Source organism: Epinephelus lanceolatus, chromosome 16, assembly GCF_041903045.1.
Source record: "Epinephelus lanceolatus isolate andai-2023 chromosome 16, ASM4190304v1, whole genome shotgun sequence".
Classification (NCBI taxonomy): domain Eukaryota; kingdom Metazoa; phylum Chordata; class Actinopteri; order Perciformes; family Serranidae; genus Epinephelus; species Epinephelus lanceolatus.
In genome coordinates, this window is record NC_135749.1 from 20,692,740 (window position 1) to 20,713,544 (window position 20,805).

The window sequence follows — 20,805 nt, forward strand, 5'->3', positions numbered from 1 at the left end:
TTTCATGCAGCAAAGTGAGACAGTCATTGGATAAATTCGACAAAATCGTCACTTCCAGGGAGGCTCAGCTTGTGGAGCTAATGGAGTGGTAGGCGGGAGAGGACGCTCGGTGTATGCATGATGATTGGAGAACTTGTCTAAAAGGCGGAAGCCCTTTGTGATTGACAGCGTTTTGTATTTCAAGCTCAGTCCCATGCAGATATTTGCGAGTAGAGTCTTCTGACAGAGTGCCGTCCAGAGTTCCTTATTTCCATAAGCAATATAGCTCATTTTCACAGTTTGTAAACCCATGTTAAAATCTTTGAGGTGTGTTTTGCTGTGGTTCTATGGCATGAGTGTGGTTGAAAAATGGCTTCAATTAAATGTTCCTTAAATGTACCCTCTCATCCAAATATGGTCACTCTGAAAATCCTAGGTGTCAACTGCCAAAATGCTGAACTTGAGGCTTTGAAAAAGGAGTAATAACCAATAGGTGACACTGTGATGGTTCCATTATTCAGTCCATTATTTTCATACAGTCTATGGTTAATCCCCTGGAAAATAGTAGCCATCCAATGTTACTCTTGTTTGAGTAATCTTTAAAGCCCCTACAAGGAGCTTTCATTTTGAGTAGATTTTGGCGACCCTGTGGACAAAAGTGGTAGTGTTTTGCCGGAATGAATCCTACATTTCCCATGAGCTCTAGCGCGTATTGTCGTACAGACGCTTACCTGGCTCGCGCATGTGTTTGTTTTGGGGATGAATGAAACAACAAAATGGGAAAACTTTGCCCCCGCTCCTATCGGGGATCCCAGCTCACCTCTGCCGCGCCCCAGCTCCACCTCCACCGGGGTAAACGCAGTGGTTGGCTGGTAAGGCTGAAGGCCTGTTTGGCGAGCACTTCCACGGCTTCTTGGACTGAGTATGAAGCAGTGCCTCGCCTCTTTATTTCTCGGCACTCGCTGGACCCTGTCGACGCTTGGCTGGTACCTGTCGTCGGCCTGGATGAGGTGTTCCAGCCCCGCGGCCCCTGCTCTCCTCGTCCCCGCTGGCGCGGGGTGAATCTGCGCAACCTGCGGCCTCTGTGTGTGGCTCCCCAAACAGCTAACGCCGTGTACCCGCTGGCTCTTGCCAGGATTGGGCTGGTAAATGCTAGATCGCTAGCGAACAAAACGTTTATCCTGAAGGATTTCCTGACTTCCTGAAGATTGGATTTTCTCTGTGTGACTGAGACGTGGCTGACTGTTGGTGAGTCCAGTGCTTTCACAGAACTTTTACCCGATGATTGCTGCTATTTTAACTCCCCGCAGACGTCGGGTCGAGGAGGAGGAATAGTGACTATTTATAAGAGTCACTAAATGTAAGCAGCTAGGTAAGATGACGTGTGCCGCCTGAGTGCCGTAAATCGTTTCGTCCTGGAAGCGACCTGGGGCGGACCTGGAGACAGTTTCCTAAAGGTATGGATATACACTATATAGAAATAGCTTATATTCACACCGATGGTCTCATTTGCTGTTGTAGGTCACGCACAGACATCAGGAGAAACGAGAGACTTTTGCATATCCAGTTAAAAGTTCCTTGTAGCGGCTTTAAAAAATGTAGGTATATATTTATGACCCTTTTGTAAAGATGCACATCTTCAGTAATAACCAATGGGCTTGGGCTGAGAGCCACTGACAGGTTGGGGAAGTCAGGCAGTATTGAGAGAAGCAATAAGACATTTATGCTTTTGGCCTTTATGACAGATAGAAAAAAAAAGAATATTGCTGCCCTCATTCTGAAACATGGAACTTTACCTAACCTAATAAAAAACCTGACCGGGTTTACAGATATCTCAGCCACTGTAGTGCAAATAACTTCTGACATACAAGAGGTTGGCAAAATAATGTAACTTGCATAAAATAAAACTAATATAAACTAATAAAACACTGGCATCAATCGTCAGAGCTCAGAGGTTAGAGATAATACGTGTTGAGAACAACAGTCTTTGAAAGGCATATCTTAAATAAAACAAGTGGAAGCTTTGCAAATGACACATAAGAGATATATAAAAACAGCACAGAGGGTTTCCAAACAGTGCTAATTGGCATGTCATTTATAGGTTGTGCAGTGGGTACTTCTAAGTTATTTTCTTTCAAAGATTATTATTTTCAAATGTTTGCATTGGTGGTTTTTTTTAATTCTGTCACTCCATATTTAAAGCAGAAGTAAGGTGAAGCCACACAGACAGCTACTGTATTAGTATACAGAACTAGTTTCGGCTGGCATCTTTCTTCTGTCTGTTTTTAAAGAAAAGAGAATGATAAGTTTTTTTTGACTTGGGCATTGTCAGTAGGTGTATGTGGCAGCTAGCTTATCCAGTGACCGGATTCTGGCTTTAACAATATTTGTGGTCACCATGCAGTGTTATCAGCCTCAAATACCCAATGGCCATCTTTCCCTGCTGTGAAACATCATGTCATGCTGCAAGAGCATCATCATCCATTTTGAACAGAAAATATACTGCCAGCTGAACAGAGCCTTGCTGTAACATGATTGGCTCTTGGTTTGCTGCGTCAGGCGAATTTCTTGAATGCCTCTACTTCTTAACTCACGTAGCCTAGAGCAAGTTTGCATCCATCTCCTTCTGCGTGCCTCCTTCCCCTGAGTTTGCAAGTATTCATGACACCTCTTTTTTCACGTTCAGTCTGACCGTGAGGTTACACAGATCCTTCTCTGATTCTATATAAAGGTGCCACCATGTCACCATAAATCTCTAAAATTTCGTGTACGGTATTTCAGAAAATATACCCTCTATTTCCCCAGCCTTCCTCCCCTGTATTCCCCTGCTTTCCTCTCCTGTTTTCGGTATTATTTACAGGAGTGGCCCATGGCAGGAAGCAAAGGTGTGTGCTTTGCCTGCGTGCTTCCCTCTAAGTATATGTATGTGTGTGCGTGCCGGAGTGCGTGTTTGTGATGTATTGCATTAATTTCCATCATGACATCGTCTTTATGAGACCCACAGACTCAACCAATCACAACCTGCCTAACAAACGTGCTTGTGCGTGAACACGCGCGCACCTGCACACACTCCTTGCAGAAGTGTAGAGAACAAATTGCTTTGGAGAACAGGCATGCTGTCGGAACATTTCCATACTACCACCCTCACACACAAACACACACTAACAGAGCCCCATAATCACACATCCACAGTCAGTTTCTCTCCCTTAAAATCACACACAATGATACACACATTTCTCTCTCAAACACACACACAGATACACACAAATAATCCTATTGTGTTTGTAACAACAAGGCTGTCAAACTCACAAAGGGGATTAGGCTCCTTCAAGAGTATGTATGTGTGAGTGCATGAATGAATGTGTGTGCGTGTTTGTACAACTTGGATATTACTTGTATGATTGTGATTGCACATTGAGCCCAGTTCCATTCTGTACTATAATATTCCATCATGCTCACACCGTATTGCCCATGGGAATACACATGTATAGACAAACATACACGCACACACACACACATATAAGGAGTGGAAATGCACTACCTGTAAAGATCTGAGAGAGAGCAGGGTAATAGATTTTGGGGGGGTAATGAGATTGGAGGAAAAAGCTTATTGGCTCTTTCTCTTTAGTGACCATTGTGAAATCGATTTTACGGCTAGCTTGCTAATAGTAATTGAATGGCGAGTGTATAGTTGCATGCATAGTCTAATGTTTGTCATATGCTATAAAATGTCTTCTGCAAGTTCGGCTGGTGCTTTATCTTCAATATCCCTCGCCTGGGTCTCTAAAACAAAAGCAAGGCGCATTAAACACATTAAGCCACGTAAAACAATAATCTAAGGTGGCTATAATAGCCGCAGAAGAACAGGAATTGAGTGGGAAGTCTTCAGAACACTCCAGCAGGTCTGCAGTGTGAGGAAAAAATGAGAAATTCAGCCTGTCTAATTAGCTTGTGGTTGTCTGAATCTGTGACCTAAAGGGAGTGGCTCAAATTGACTTGTTCCCACTGTAGACATCAGTGAGGACACTCTGTTGAATAAAAATGATCTAATTTATTAAACTCACAATGCTGACATTTTTTTCTGCCTCTCTCGGGTTCCAAACCAGGCCACTGAGGAGCTTTTGAGGATTGATTTGATGGGAGATGTGTATAAGAAAGACATCAATTTTCAGTTCTCATTAAAGCACACGGTCTCTTGTTACATAAAGTGCACACAATGTTTTTTTTACACTCGATGGTGTAATTCCCAAATACCTGTAACTCTCTTTAAATTGGACTTCAGGATCACAGATAATAATTGGGCTGTTTTCTTTGATCTAGACACATCATAGGGCAGAGATACATCACTCTAGTCTGCTGTGAAAACTCTGCAACTACACGCCCAGACTCTGTCTCATGACCCTGTAATAGGTTTGTGCTTGCAGCAAAATCTGTGAATTTCAGGATGTGCCTGTCCTCAAAAAGATTTCTGTAATCTATGTACAGGAAGAGCAGGTGAGAGAACAGGACACCCACATCTCAGCAGCATTTTTGTAATTTTAAAGATGTTGCTGTCACGCCTTTTTCTCATCTGAGAACAACATGCTAGAAAATTTGAATAAATAACTAACATCAGTGAACACACCATCACCTCAGCACACTCTATCACATTAAAACAAGGGAGTAAAACCTATAAACGCCTGCCAAGACGACACTTAAGAAAGGTTAAAGCAGCATTTAAAAATGTCTCTTCTGCTTACACTTAAAACAAAGAGTGTAATGAGCTCTGAACCATCTGGAGCTGCTTCCTAATGAGCCTTTCAAATGACTTCATGACCAACCAGGGCCAAAAGCACATCTCATATGTTCACAGTAAGTACAGCTTTGCTTTGTCAATATCTGTCCATGTATTGTAAGAGAAGTTTAAAATGGCCGCTGGTTAAAACAGGAATCAGGACTATCATTGGTTGCGATACTGAAATTTCTAACTTTGATAGAATACCTTGAAAAATAGTATTGAATACTTATTGAATACTGAAAACTGACTTTGAGGGCATAAAATTGAGAAATGTTATTAACAGTTATGTACAACATAATGATGACTGTTTCTTTCTTGGTTAGTAGCAGCAAACAGCTGAATGACTTTAGTGAGCATTAACAATAATAAAAGCTTTTTTTTTACATCAATAAAAAATATTCTGTGACACGTCCTATAAAGACCATATCTATAATGTGTTATAAGGCCATTCATAGTGAATTATAATGCATTTATAATGCTCTATGACTACATTCATAGGCACACATAATGCTTCCTGGTGCACTATGTCAACAGTTATAAAACACTATGGATGTGACTTATCATGAATTTTAAGCGTCTTATGGATGTTTTTGACTAGTTATAAACCAGAGGTTGACTGCTGGAGCTTATGATGCATTATGAAAACCTGAACTCACCTATACACACACATAAACAATCAACTGTAGTAAGGACTCACAGAATGTTATAACTGTCCATGCAGTATCATAAGTTATCGTTGTATGTGTAAAGTAAAGTGAAGTACATATTAATGTAATAATAATAAAAATAATGTATGCTTCATTATCAGGTTTCATAGTTAGTTCATGAATCCAAAAGAATCTATACTGCTTCAGAAGTGATAAATGTCATACACTAGAAAACTTTGAAAATATTCCGAAAAGACTTGAGTCTGACACCCTCTCACATCTTAAGACAACCTCTAGTTTATAACTAGTCAAGAACATCCACAAGACGCTTATAATGCATCATAAATCACATCTATACTGTTTTATAATTGTTGATATAGTGTATCAGGGGGCATTATGTGTGTTTATGAGTGCAGTCATTATAGATGCATTATAATTTACTATAAATGCCCTCATAACGCATAATAGATGTGGTCTTCATAGAAAGTGTTACCCATTATTCTTCTTAGCATACTGCCCATGTCCAAAAGCCTCTGAGACTGTCACACATTCAATAGGCAGAGTGCCAGAAAATAACAAAACAGAACTGTGCTGCATACAACTGCAGTGAACGACTATGTTTACATACACAAAGTATTCAGTTTTTTGACCTTATTCGGAAAAAAGATAATTAACCTCCTAAGCTGTTTACATGGCTAATAAAAATTAATATTTCACCAATATCCCGGTATACATGCAGCCGTGCATACCCTGACTAACGTGCCCCAACATGTCCCCCATTATGTCTAAAATTGAAAAGTGGAACGGCTGCAGTAGCTTGTGCCATTTTGCTGCTTTGCATCAGAAATGGGATTTTTTTTCAGAGTTTTTCACTGGTTGCAGACTTGCTCAGCTGTGCGAACACAGCCTCATCCCTTCATTCCTTAAACCACTGTCTTTAAAAAGGTCGGTGTTGCGATATTTACAAATATCCAAACATCTGTGGATATCTAAGTCTGTCATAATATTTTCAGTTAGGTGTGTTTCGTCTTCCAGCCAGAAATGAGGGCTTTTCTTTCGAGCATGCATCTGTACCCAAAAACCTTGCAAACTGTATCAAATTCAGAATATTGTCATATTTGGAATAATAGTGGTGTGCATGTAAACGCAATCAGTGTGGTGACTGATGAGAAGACAGCATTGTGAGTGAGTGGGAGGAGGCAGGGCTATCTAGGCACTGCAGTGGTGTCTGTTTGTGTGGAAAAAACGCAGCTGGTAGGGGTGTATTGATACTACAGAAAATGAGCATTGAAACCATTTCAAATATCCAGAATCAATATATTAACATATTTGACAAAACTAATCATGACAATCCTTCAAACAGTTCGGTCATCCAATGCCGTACATGATTTGAAATGTATGGAATATATTACTGAGTCCTAATGAGGAGAAAGAATCATTTTTTTCTGATGAATTTCAACCGAATGAACTACAGATATGGCAGCACTTCAATATAAGTAACACTGGTGATTACAGGAGGACTGAACATTACACAAGTCAATAATTCATGACAGGGAAATGAAATGCTGTTTACTGTTCTGTCATGAAGTGAGCCCTGTCCTTCACAGGTTACCTCTGAAGCACACATGCATGCATGTATATATACAGTGTGTGTGTGTATATATATATATATATATATATATATATATATATATATGTGTGTGTGTGTGTGTGTGTGTGTATATATATATATATATATATATATATATGTGTGTATACATATATATATATATATATATATATATATATATACACACACACACATACACACACACACACGATCAAACACAACCCAAAAAGCGTCTGGCTTTGGCTCACTAACCCAATACTAGGGTTATTGACTGTAAAATTGGACCACATTTCTGGTTATGTTGTGAATGAATATTTCATGAATTCATATTTCATGGTGTTTCAGCCGCTCTGAATGAAATGCTGTTTAGTGCTGTGTGATTAAGAGGGTGCTGCTCAGTACCTGGACTACACTGCTGCAAGAGGATTGAGTTCCTGTGGGACCCAATACAAATTACACGGGTGCAGAAAATATTTACTGGTCCAAGCAGGCAGTCAGCGTCATTATTGCAGTATGAAATTTTATATCTGAAAATATGAGAGACTCTTGTTACTGAGCTTTACCATACTTTTAAATGCTTTGTCCTTCAGTAACAACCTTAAGTTACGGTTCTGCGTTTCTGTTTTTTGATCTTGTGGCCTCACTCGCTATATTGCTTTCTATCGTTCCCTCTTAATCTCTCCAAGCATATAATTTGCTTCATACATTTTATGAAATGGCCATAATTATATAATAAATAATTAGATAAAAAGCAATAATGTGGGACTTGCTGATCCAATCTGTTACATAAAATAATAGACATGTGCAATCTCACAAAGAAGCATATGGGTACATAAATGCAGGGAGACATGAGGGACACACACACACACACACACACACACCACAGATCCATCCAACCAGGGGTCAACTGAGCCGTAAAAACCCACCTTGACATCTCTCCCTCCTATAAAACACATCACATATTAAAAACTATAAAAAGCAGATGAAAAATCTAAAATAAAATCTCAGAAGTAAGAGCTGACATTATGACTCAGTGATGAGATCCTCCTGAAGAGAAGGAAAAAAAAACTAGGAGCCCCAAACAGCGATGATGTAGTTATACTCAAATTCAAGAATGAGAATTTTATTTCTACCTCTCCCTGTCAGATGCTGCTGTATCATGTGTTCGCCTCATGACCCTCCGCTGCAGAGTAAATGCAGGTGAGCTTATAGCACTCTGTGAGATAAACCCAGGAACATCTGGCACGTGGAGCAAACTAGATAAAAAACATTTGTCATGAGATTAACATGTGTACCATCTAGCCCCCTTTTACTACTGGCTGAGAGGCAGGCACTTGACGTTTATGCTGCACTTTGTAGTCTCCTAGCACTGCGTTATATAACACAGGATGATGGGATAATGCTAGAATGATGCACTTAAAAAAGCCGGAGCTTGAGGGAATGACTCATCGCCGGAAACAAATTCTCAAAATCACCACTCACATGTATTTCAATGAAAGTGGATGAGAGGTAAGGCAAATATTTGCTGTTATTGTTTCATGTTTTGTATCATTTAAGGCCACCACATTGGAAAATTTACAAAAAAATCTAGCTGTACTTGCAGATATACTGCATATCTGGCAGATGTATATACTGAATTAATGTATTCACTATTTGCACACATATCTAAGATAGGAACGGTATAAATGATCTAGCTCTGGCCCTTATTAAAATCTGCCTGGCATCAGAAAAGACAAAACACACAGCACCGTCCACTATGACAGTTCAATCAATCTGATGTGGTGACAGGTGTCTTTACTTGCCACATCCATGGTCACAATGTGGCTTTAGTGAGCAGCAGGTGAGTGAGGGCAAATGAGCACCTGTGCCTGTTTCAATTGGCAGGAATCAGCTGCTACTCCTAAGTGGAACAGAAGGTTTACTCTGTGTGAAGTGTTGAGAATCCTGCATCAATCCAATTGGCAGCTGCCGCATTTAAATTATAGAAAGCCGTGGTGGCGCTTGAAATTCCCACTCTGTGGCGGCCCTTAAAATCTCAAAAGTAAGATGAGCTGCTGATGGAATACTGCTGAAGCCCCTCAGAGATCTTACAAACCATTTGAACAGAATTTGCAGAAAAACAAAAACTAAAAAAAAAACACTGATTACAAAGAAAAACAGGAGACTGAAGAGGGACTGAAGCAGGTGCATTGTGAGTATCGCTGCCCAATGCAGCCACACACCAAACATCCTCTCTGACTGAGAATATGAGTAGTAAAGTCATTAAAGCATTACATTATGATATAGACTTTATTCATAAATGTTTATCTGACCTGATCTATCCATTCCAAGCAGAATATTAAGCACATTTCTTTTGCCTGCTCTGTGTTTTATGAACTCAGTTATCGAGTTTAAATGATAAGACATATTCTCATATTTACCAGCTGCAACATAGTGGCTGGTGTTGTTTTCACCTTGTGAGTCTGCTCGTGTGTGTGTCAGCATGGCAAAGTGTGTTCCTGGAAGCACTTATTGTAAAGGGAACTACTCCAGAGGTGGTTATGAGTACTTTGCCAGGTGTTAATGTTTTTTCCAATGTGACAGCGTCACAACCGTGATAGATGTTGTAACAATATTTTACAGCTGTGCACTTGACATAACAATGAAGGCTGGGTTTAAAGATGAATGTGGTCTAAGAGAGGGCAGTGAAAGTAGGGGGTAGGAAGTAGGGAGGAGGCCATTGCACTCAAACCTTTAACCCTTGGTGCACTTTTGTTTTAAAGGGAAATTTCGGTTTATTTCAACCTGTCTCCTATCGTCCTAAATTTGTTTCAAGTGACTAGTGACATAAAAATTATAGTTAGCATGTTAGCCGTTAGCCTAGATACAGCCGGGGCGCATAGTAGCGTCAAACGTGTTAAAAAGTAAGTGAACGGGCAACCTTCAAGTGCAAAGTTGGTCCACTAAACAAGCTTTTTTTCCACAAAGACCGCCTCATATTGTTAGGACAAATGTCAGAGAACATATAGAAAACGACATGTAAACGTGTTGTCTTACCTTACCGGTGTGCTGCCATGTTTGTTTACATTTAGCTCTGCTTTCCAAAGCGCGGCCGAAATATCACGAGAACAAGCAGCAATTTCATACCGTGCCTGAAATCTCGTGAGAACAAGCAGCAACAGCTGGGAGGCAGAACCGGACAGTAGCCTGAAAGGTTCATTCATTTATTTTATGAAAGATTTATAGAATAATGGCTGACTTTTTGCCAGACTTCGACTTTGTGGAGGAGGAATTTGATTTTGCAGAGTTTGATGGCCGCCCTTATTTATTTGAGCCAGAATACACTAGCGAAAAGCTTCGTGAAATTGAAGAACGGAGGAGAAGAGAGAGAGAGGCGCAACAGGTAGAGGACAAGAGTCGAGGAATGGCTGCTGCAAGGCTGTGTAGCTCTGGAGATTGGTGGTGTACCTGTGGATGCTGTGCCCCAGTGCCCACAGAAGAGGAATGCCTCTGTTGCAAGGAATGGGACCGGTTGCAGTCTTATTTTCAAGGTCTGGATGTGACCGAGGACGAGACACCTCCACCTGGAGTAGCATCCAGCTGGGCTTTAGCTAGAGCTTGCGAGATTTCAGGCACAGTATGAGATCGCTGCTTGTTCTCGCGATATTTCATATGTTGGTATCTCAGAGCACATCTGGGTTAGAACGCTGGGTTTAGACAAGAGATGAAGCCAGCCATGGAGGCTATCCGAGGAACCACCGGCAAAGAGGCAGAGAAGTAGAGGCGCCCTGAAGCTGGGAAGCCAGCCGCTCCGTCAGCTGCTCGGCTGGATGCTTTGTTGGCTACTTCGTCAGCCCTTACATTGGCTTCCCAAACAATTGCTTCAACGACGATCTGCCAAAATTGTTTCGATATCTGCTCTATTTTCTTCTCTATATCATTTCAGTAGTAGCCTAGTATCACTGCCAGACAAGCAAACACACCTACACACACACACACACACACACACACATGCACACAAGTGGAGACAGAAGATTATCTCTATGTGTGATTAGAAAAGAGCAGAGGAGCAAGTTTAATGTCACCCCTTCAGCTCATTCAAAATTACATTTTTGTTATTATAAAGAAAGTAAAGTACCCAAAAAGGTAGCGTCCTGTACTGGTACCAGAGTCCAGGTACTGGAACCAGTATTGATATACAATCTCGGCCATGTTGAATAAATCAGGCACAGTTCACCTGTTTTGCCGGACTCACTTCTCACATGTCATATATTCCATTACACCATACAAACCGATTTGGTGCTGTGGCTGATGTGATTGCATCACAAGATAGACTCTGGTGAATATATATTATTTGTTCTAGAGAGAAAAATAATTATAATACTATGTATATGACATTGGTGTGCTGTGTTTCATGATGTTGCGTATTCAAGCCTGACACATACAATACATAAAACATGTGATACTGTTGCTCTTACCCTGAAAACAGGAACAAAAACAATGAATAAGTATAATAGTTAGAATAAATACATAAATGACTTTGTGGAAATAACACAGAGAGTTGTTGTAACCTTACTCTGATGGTTTCTATTTTTCAAACTAATAAAACAACAATCGTCAGTCGAACATCATTCTGTATAAACAGAGAAACCCTGGCATTCATCCATGCAGTAACACACTCAATATCTTTTTCATTTCATAGAGAATAAAAGCAAATCATTGAGACGTTGTTTTATTGTTGCTGAACTCAAATCAACAGCAAATTTATAAAATATATACTTATAAATACGTACTGTGTAACTCCACAGTCACACACAAATATATACATACGGATATATTATGCTCTAAAACCTCAACGACACCTCTTTATGGACTATGCAGACAGATATATAAGCTTACGATAAATTTATTTATTCATAGAGTAGACAGAAACGCGCTGAAACTTTAATGTAAATGACGTCAATAATGTCACAGCTCTCCCTTAAATCTAAAGCTGTGACACGCCATGACTCAGGGTAGATGGACGGATCACTGCACAGGCAGTCTGGACTGATATGTGTGCGTTTGTTTCTGTGTGTGTGTGTGTGTGTGTGTGTGTGTGTGTGTGAGTGTGTTTGATTTGTATGCCTTGCGATGGGGAGTGGAGTCAAAGTGTTGCTAGGTTGGTGACCTTGGCTTTAATAATAGATGAATGGCGACAAGAAAAAAAAAGAGAGGGACAGAGGGAGATACAGAGAAACACGGAGGCAGGACTGGTCAGCTAACAGACAACAAAAGAGAAGAGGGGGGTGTCTGATAAAGGAAATGGCTGAGAGGGAAAGACGGGGAGAAGCAGAGACGCCAAACAACAGTGCATTAGACAGCAACTGAAAGAGAAAATGTTGTGATTTTAGGAAGAAGGGGAAGAGAGGATGGGGAAGGAGAGACGACTAATGAGGAAAAATGACACCGCCTGAGAGACAGACAGAGAGAGTGGGGAAGAGGGGGAGAACGTGACGAGTGAAAGACGTGAGTGACTAGTTGGTAGAGCTCTGCTGGCTCACTGATGGAGGACCTGTCTGACACACACACACACACACACACACACACACACACACACACACACTTACATTATATAGAGCATTGGTGAATTTGCAGCAAGGCTACTGATAATGTTTATATTTCATAGCCAAGGTCTATGGGATCTGGCTTTAGGGATACACACACACACACACACACACAGAGTCTCTGTTTCTTCCTCAAAAACACACACATACATCTCAAACAGACACCCACTAATATCACAGGCGTCCACCTTTATAGTAAATCTTGTGGGTGATGGAGCCAGTACTCAGAGAAAAACACATCCATCTTGCAAGTGGGTGCTGATGGGATTTTTCAGGGTGTTTAGGCGTGAGAGAGAAAGTCAAATTTAAGGATAATAAACAGGCAGGTGAATGCTTCCCACTGTTTGTTTCTCTAACTGTGGCATATAAAAATGTAAGAATGTCAAATGTACTGTTATATATCTCGAGCATTTCTGCGCTTCAGTTTCTTGTTACTTATCAGCTGACGCATACTTTAACACCAATACATCTGTGACTAATGTGTGCCAAAAATAATGTCTGACCAATGCAGTGAACAACTACACATAACGTTCTGGCATCTGATTACGCTTGTAGGAAAAATATAGTCTCCATTGTTAGGAGTAAATAGAATATACCCACTGGAGTGAATATACACAGCTTAATCCCTGCAAATAGAAGAAAGTCAGGCCATGATGCCCGTGCAGTGGAATGTCATTATAAGCATGGATGCATTTAAATGGTGGTTCTTGACATTAATTTTTCTGTTGATCTCTATGGGGAAAATATTCAGGAGAAATGAATGAGGATATGTGCAACTGTTGTGGAGCCCCTTTGCTCAGCTTCTATGCCAGTGATGGTACCCCTGTATGCTCCTCCAAACTGGAAGCATGCCGACCGCCATTTTCTGTACGTTAATATGTCGGCCACGCGTAAGTACCTTGTACAGCCACTTTAAAAAATTGCAACTACCCATTTCAGTTATTATTACTACCATTACTATTATTATCAATATCAGCACTTAAATCTACATCAGTGCTTTTTGCTAATGGCTGAGAGGGTGTTTCCATTTGAAAAACCGAGAAAAGAACGAAGATGGAGCTGACCTTTAAGTGCACATTAACTGCTGCAAACCATAAAAATACACTACAAGACAACAGTAAAAACTCATTTTGACTATTCTTTTAATCAGATCTTAGCCACTGTATGGTAAGAAATTCAAATTGAAACCCAAGGAGAATAAAGGGTAAGGATATATCAAAACAATGTGCCATTGTACCACCACGGGCTCAGCACTGTGACCTCATTATAACAATCAATCTAAAGATGATGACACCCAAATGAGGCTCACAAAGTTCATTTCTGCAGCAAAGCTCACCTCTCTGCGTTTCATGGACTGTAATCAACTTCACACTACATCTATCAAACAGAGAACTTCAGAAAGGTTAATATTTTTAGCATGGCAGGAGCTGAGTAAACAGAAGAGATTAAAACTGTTTTTAATTGATGTTAAAATAAAGGTCAGGTGTTGCAAGATGTTTATTTTAAACCTAACAAATATAGCAGAAAAGAAATCAGGAGAGTTGAATAACATGTCCTGATATATACACAAATCGTTTGAAGAATGAAGTAGTTTTCTTCTTAAGAGAATTTATTTTGTCCACATGAATGGACGGATTCAGATGCCACACTTCACAAGTTTGGTCTTAATTAGAGATGTAACACAGAGCTACTTTACCCTGAAGACAGTGGTGGAAATAGACCATGAGGGCAAATCCTTCACATAGAAATCTAACGTAATATGCATCCCCAAATCCTCTTGAGTCAGTTGCTGTAAAGACTTCATTGTTAGGCGACCTGACTGATTGAGGGCGTTACAACACCCCAAGCAGGGAACAACAAACAGTGATAAAACTATTAAATTTTTTGGCTGAGACATGCTAAATCATTAACAGAATTAGAGAAGAGTCAAAACTCATTAAATTGATTTAGTAATTTTAGTTAAACATTTAACAAAGCTGTCTTTTTTCTTTCTAGCATTAGCAAACATATCTCATTTATAGTCTCATTTATAACTGTTGTGTACATACACCTTCCAACTCAAAAGTTGCTTTCTATGAAAACAAACTTGTCCAGAGAATGTGCCCACCTGTAAGAAACTCTGATCCATGTGCGCGAACATTTTGGAGACAGAGTATTTTGGTGATGCAGACAGTATGGTGGTGAATTTAAGCCAGATTGTAGAAAATGAATCTGAGAGGAATCACTTACATCCCTCACGCATTAAATTTCACTTTATATCACACGTTACCCTATAGATCCCCTTTAGTATAAACAATCCAATCCAACAGTGTTATTTGTGCTTGTACTAGAGAGCCAGTACTTTTCCATAAGCACCTTTCAATTGTAAAAATTATAAACCAACTGAAATCTCAAGTCAAATTCTGCTCAATAATTCACCAGCACTGTCTCACCATTGAATTCCCAAACCCCAGAGTGCGGAGGAGAGGGCCAGACTGTATGCTACTGACAGTCATACAGTCATACTTCTCATATTGCAGGCCAAGTTTGCCACAGTAAAGCTTAAATAAATAAATAAATCAATTGTGTTCACATATCAAACTTACATCTTCAAATGATTTCCAAGGGTGGATTATACCACTGATTGTCGCGACCATTTTGGCAAGGTATGAAGCAATTAGACTGATTGCTGTAAACATATAAATACTACTGTGACACTGGGTTGTTGCCATTATTCACTGTAAAGAACCATCGATCAACAGGCTCATTTCTATGCATTTCTATGCAACATTCATGAGATGCTTTGCATTGACCACTTATGGTTGAGTGTGGGCATGTAGAGGGCGGCATATAAGACTGAGCCACGTGTGGACAATTCCAAGTCAATTTGGGATGTATAAAAGGAAACAGCACACTGGCAGGCGTAATATTTTTTAGCGGCTTTTGTCCATACGTACACTTCTAGTTTGACTTCTATACAACCACTGGGTTGTGAAGCACTTGTAGCATAGTGGCTGCATGGGGTATTGCAACTTCTGCATTGCTCACAAGACACACTGGCCCAAAAGAGCAGTTTTTCCCCATACACAATCATTGAAAAAGGAGTAGCTGAAAAATGGTGCATGCATGATGGAGCACAACATATGGAGGTGGTTGCTTGGCCTATAAATAAATAGTTTATAAAGATAAAGTAAACTAAAAATAGCACTGATTTGAAGTTTGGAAATCATTTCTCAGCCTCTTCACACACACAGACTTCATTTTCTCCTTCCCACCTCTCTTTCTCTCTCACCCACACAGGGACATGGTAATTTCTTACCCTTATAGTTGATCTTGAATCCTATAGAACCGACACTCTCATCTGACTGTAGGTGGAGCCACATCTGGTGGGTCATACTGACGATCAGGTCAGGAACAAAGCTACCCGACAGACTGTAGCAGAAAATACATTAATATTAAATCATTGTCTTCATAATTACCATTCTAAAAAGTATAATTTTCATCACTGCAATCATGGACATAATCAAATTCTCAAGTGCTGCTCTGAGTGTGAACAAATTGCTGGAGCATACTGCGCTGGGGATGAATCCTTTGATTTGGTTTGCTTTAGTTTTGCAGAATGCTGCCTCAGGAAAGCAAATTGCTCAGAGTACATTCATACTATCTAATGCTTTTTTTTTTTTTTTTTTTTCAGGCTGCCAGCGCCTTTTAGGCATGAAAGTTAACAGTGACTGACTCCAAAGTGAATTGAAATCATCCACTTTGTGAAGGCTCTGCATCTGTTATCCTTTTGGGCACTGCAGAACATTTTCAAAACTCAGGAACAGTTCATCTTTTTAAGTGGAGCGCACATAATGCAGACTGCTGTTTTACGATCTGACTAATTGCAACAAATAAAATGGAGGATTTCAAGGTGGCTGGCAGCTGATGGCTTATATCGAGAACCAGAATGAAAATGGAAAAAGTACAAGACGGAAATTTGGTTGAAGTTTTTTTTTCTCTGATCATTTGGACTTTATGTGGAACATGTTATGTGTGTTGTAAAGTGTTTGATAGACTGACAATAGCGCTGCTGTTCATGACAGCAGCTGGTCATTATTGAAAGACATTGTGTGTTGCACAATCTGTTTTATAAAATCACTAAAATAAAAATAAAAAATGCAGTTAAGGTGGCACATTTTCTGAGGGATATTACATTCATCTTTAAGGAGTTTATCTCACAACATTACTTTGGTAAAGCTGTTTTGTAGACATAATCTGCCCGCCCAGACAGCAGACCGCTCTGTATGCATCTCATCATTGTGGCTCCAAGACTACAACTAAACTTCATATGCATGATTTTCAAGAGAGAAAGAAACTTTCAGTGTGATCTTGTTTCTTTTTTAATTTGAAGGGCTTTGTGAGGCTTTTTTTAATAAAGACAAAACATAATCTAAGAATTTTACGCGAAACATATCAGTGATACTTATTTGCCTCTGAAAACTTGCTCTCACAAGTTTAGCAAGCAGACACTGGTGAAGATACGATAAGGTACAGGATTTCCCACCTATGATTCACAAAGGAATAATATAACAAAGTCAAGTTTTTATATTTCTAAAGTTGTTCTCTGAGGGCCTCAAAGTGTGCCTTTATTTGACACACTCTATCCTGCGATGCTTCAAAAAAAAAAACAAACCTTGTACTTCACAGTACATAAATGGGAGGATAGAAAAGGATAGTGTTATACTTACACCTGTAGTATGGTTGTAGGATCTCCAACCTCTCCTCCATCTCCTATAGTCAGAGTATCATAGGCTATCTCCAGGTCAAACTCTTCAAAGTTGATCTGGATTACCTAATGTTCACAAATACAAAAATATAGATATATCCATGTCAGTTCCAACACAGTCAAAGTCAGTATGGGACTGATTTGAATTCCGTATTTCCGTATTTTGAATTCAGTAAAATAAAAGGAAGAAGAGGAGAGAGAAGAGGAAGAACACAACACATTAGAGACATCAGAACCCAATAGTGTATGAGAAATGAACCCTTTCTAAGAACCATCGGTTTAGGGGATGTAGAACTGTGCTATGATAACAACAAGGTGCCACTGTTGTAAACAAAATATCTTGTAAAATTATAACTTCATGTCATACTGTCATAACACATAATTGTTCTTACAATATTACAATGTGAGCCTTGAAAATTTTGAAGTTAATAGCCGAAGCATTTCAACTTTTTGTTAAAACACCAACTTTATTTCCCTGACGTAACAGCTTTTTCGTCCTCAATTTTTTTTTACTTTAGTAAAAAATATTTAGACTCTATTTGCCAGTTGCCCTCACACTCCAATTTCCTTGTCAGAAACTCTGAAGTATGCTTGCTATAGGCTGGGGCAGATACACTGATAACATGGAGTATAGATTTACAGTAATACTGACATTCAAAATGAACTAAGAGAACCACGAGTGACCGCTCATGGATTTATTGTACAAGGAAAAGCTGAAGGTCGCATTTAAGGACCACAGTGCAATCAAAATTAGATCAGTTAAGAACTGCAGTTGAGATGATTTTGTTGAGAGCATGAATTTACTAGACTCGTCTCCAGTGCATTGTTCTGATGTGGATAAAGCATGAAAGCACTTAAACTGTTTGTTATTTATTGGACAAGGTTACTACATTCAAAATAATTTTAGTGAAACAGAAATCCGAGCCATGGATGAATGGTGGTATTTTAGATGCTATTAACAAGAGAAACAAAGCCTTTTTAGTTGAAGGGAAGTCCAAAGATCAGGCTGAACTTAATAATTACAAGAAACTGAGAAATATGGTGCAAAATAAGATCAGAGCGAGGCAAATCCCTGAAACTAATTGGGTGCAGCAGCAGGCTCAACAGTTAGGCAAATAATAATTGTCTCAACATTAATGATAAGCTTTCCTCTGAATGGACCAAGATTGAAAGTAAGTGCAATATTTTTTTCACATTTGTATCCAAACAACCAGTAGACAGGCTGCCAGGCAATCAAGGAATGTAAAATGGAAATTGTATGATTTAATACTTTTCACAAATGGGAGCAGTGGCACATGCATTTGGACTTACTAAGGTTCCTCAAGACTAAGGTTCCTCAAGACAGTTACAGCTATGGGAGGATCTTAGGTGCTTTACAGCTACAGTCTGGATAAAATGCCTGCCAGATTTCTGAAAGATGCTGCTGAACATATTGCACCATATCTCACTCATGTTTTTAATCCCTTCAGTGAGTCTGACAGTGTCCCTAAACATCTTAAACTTGCCAGGGTCACTCCTTTGTTTTAGAAAGGGAACAAACTGGAAGAGGAAAATTATCAGCCGGTTTCCACTCTGGGAGTCATATCAAAAGTCTTAGAGAAAATAATACATGAGCAAATTAACAGCTTTAGTTGCAAGACTGATTTGCTGTATAAAATCCAATACAGTTTTACAGAGCCTCCCTCAACGGATACATGTTTATTATTTCTATAAGATTACAAAGGGAAAGACATTGATTTGGGAAAATCTGTGGCATGGACTTTTAGACAACTAGAAAGGCTTTTGACAATGTTGACAATTAGATTCTGCTCACTAGACGTTGGGTTTCAATGACACGGCTTGTGAGTGGATTCAAGTCATATTTGACTGAGAGGCGGCAAAGAGTTGATATCAACAGCAATCTATCTGAGGCTTGAGAAATCAAATATGGTGTGCCACAGGGAAGTGTACTAGGTCCGTTGCTCTCTCTGCTATACAGCAATGATGTGACATCTGTTTGTGAATGATATTTATTTATATGAACAACTTTATTTTTTTAGATTCCCACAAGGACAAAAACAGTTAAATGATTGATTCAAAAACATCAGCTGGCTGTCTGAAAACAAATCGTCTTTACACCTTGGAAAAAACTGAATCTATATTATTTGGTTCAGAAATAAGGTTGAGTAGGGCCTCAGAGTTCAGTATCACAGTGGGAGACATGCATATTATTGCCAAAACGTGTGTTAATTACTTTGGCTCTGAGTTTAATGAATCTCTGTGTGGTGAGACTGTAGAATAAAGAGTTATGTCCAAGGTGAAGCAGATTATTCAAATTTCTGGCATGTACAGCCTTACTTTAACTACCCCTGTGCTACATGGTACAATGGCACCCCCAAGAGTATTAAAACTAAACTTCAAATAGCCCAAAAAAAGTAGTCAGGGTACTACCCTGACTACTTACCTTAGCCTTAGCCTTATGTCTCACACTGACCCTTCCTATTTTTTGTGAATTAAAATAGTTGATGGTAGAAAATAGTGTGAGGCAGCTTAAACTTAGGGCTCATTTATACTTCCTTTAGGTGCGAAAACAGAGTTTCAATTAAAGTTTTAAACATTTCAAATGTCACTGCCCTCATACTTCCATGCATCCTTTATGATACGCATTGTAGGTCACTTGTAGGCTGCTTTGTTGATTGTGCAGCACTGCTTGAAAAGATTCGCACTAGATGTATGTATTTATTAGTAAGTATATATCTATGGATGTCCATCCATCCATCCATCCATCCATCCATCCATTTTCATCTGCTTATCCAGGGCTGGGTCACAGGGACACCAGGCCAAGCAAAGCACCCCAGACATCCCTCTTCCCAGCAACGCTTTCCAGCTCCTTCTTGTGGGACTCCAAGGCATTCCCAGACCAGATGAGATGTGTAATCCTCCTACCAGTGGGACGTGCCCGAAAAAGCTCCAACAGGTGGCACCCAGGAGGCATCCTGATCAGATGCCCGAACCACCTCAACTGACCCCTCTTGATGCAAAGGAGCAGCGGCTCTACTCCGAGCTCCCTTTGGAGATCCAAGCTCCTTACCCTATCTCTAAGGCTGAGCCCAACCATCTCACGGAGGAAACTCATTTTGGCCGCTTGCATCCGTGATCTCATTCTTTTGGTCGCTACCCAGAGCTAATGACCATAGGTGGGGGCTGGGACGTAAATAAACCAGTAAAACGAAAGCTTCGCCTTCTGGCTCAGCTCCCACTTCTGATTTAGCTCTTCTGCCTCTACATCTGTGGATGTCATAGATAGAAATGTTTTTAAGTAGTCTATGCATAAATGTACAGTAAGTGAGTCAATGTTTTGTATTTGTATGGATTAAGAGATATACACTTTTATTTGATTTTTTAATTTTTTGCCTTGCTATGTAGCTGTAAATGGAAGTATGTACTGTTTATGATGTAAGCCTATGTAACTGTACAGGGTG

The 20,805-nt window shown here is 39.8% G+C and overlaps 1 protein-coding gene across 5 annotated transcripts in view; it reads right to left on the reverse strand.

The window, feature by feature from the left end:
* Nucleotides 1–20,805, reverse strand: part of LOC117263130 (CUB and sushi domain-containing protein 3) — a 479,142-nt gene that overhangs the window by 125,401 nt on the left and 332,936 nt on the right. For all 5 annotated transcript variants that reach the window (XM_033636295.2, XM_033636294.2, XM_033636293.2 and 2 more), the window contains 2 exons: nucleotides 17,307–17,410; nucleotides 15,896–16,008 (listed from right to left, as the gene is read on the reverse strand). In XM_033636295.2, the coding sequence (XP_033492186.2) occupies nucleotides 15,896–16,008; nucleotides 17,307–17,410 (217 nt within the window). The remainder of the gene's footprint in view (nucleotides 1–15,895; nucleotides 16,009–17,306; nucleotides 17,411–20,805) is intronic.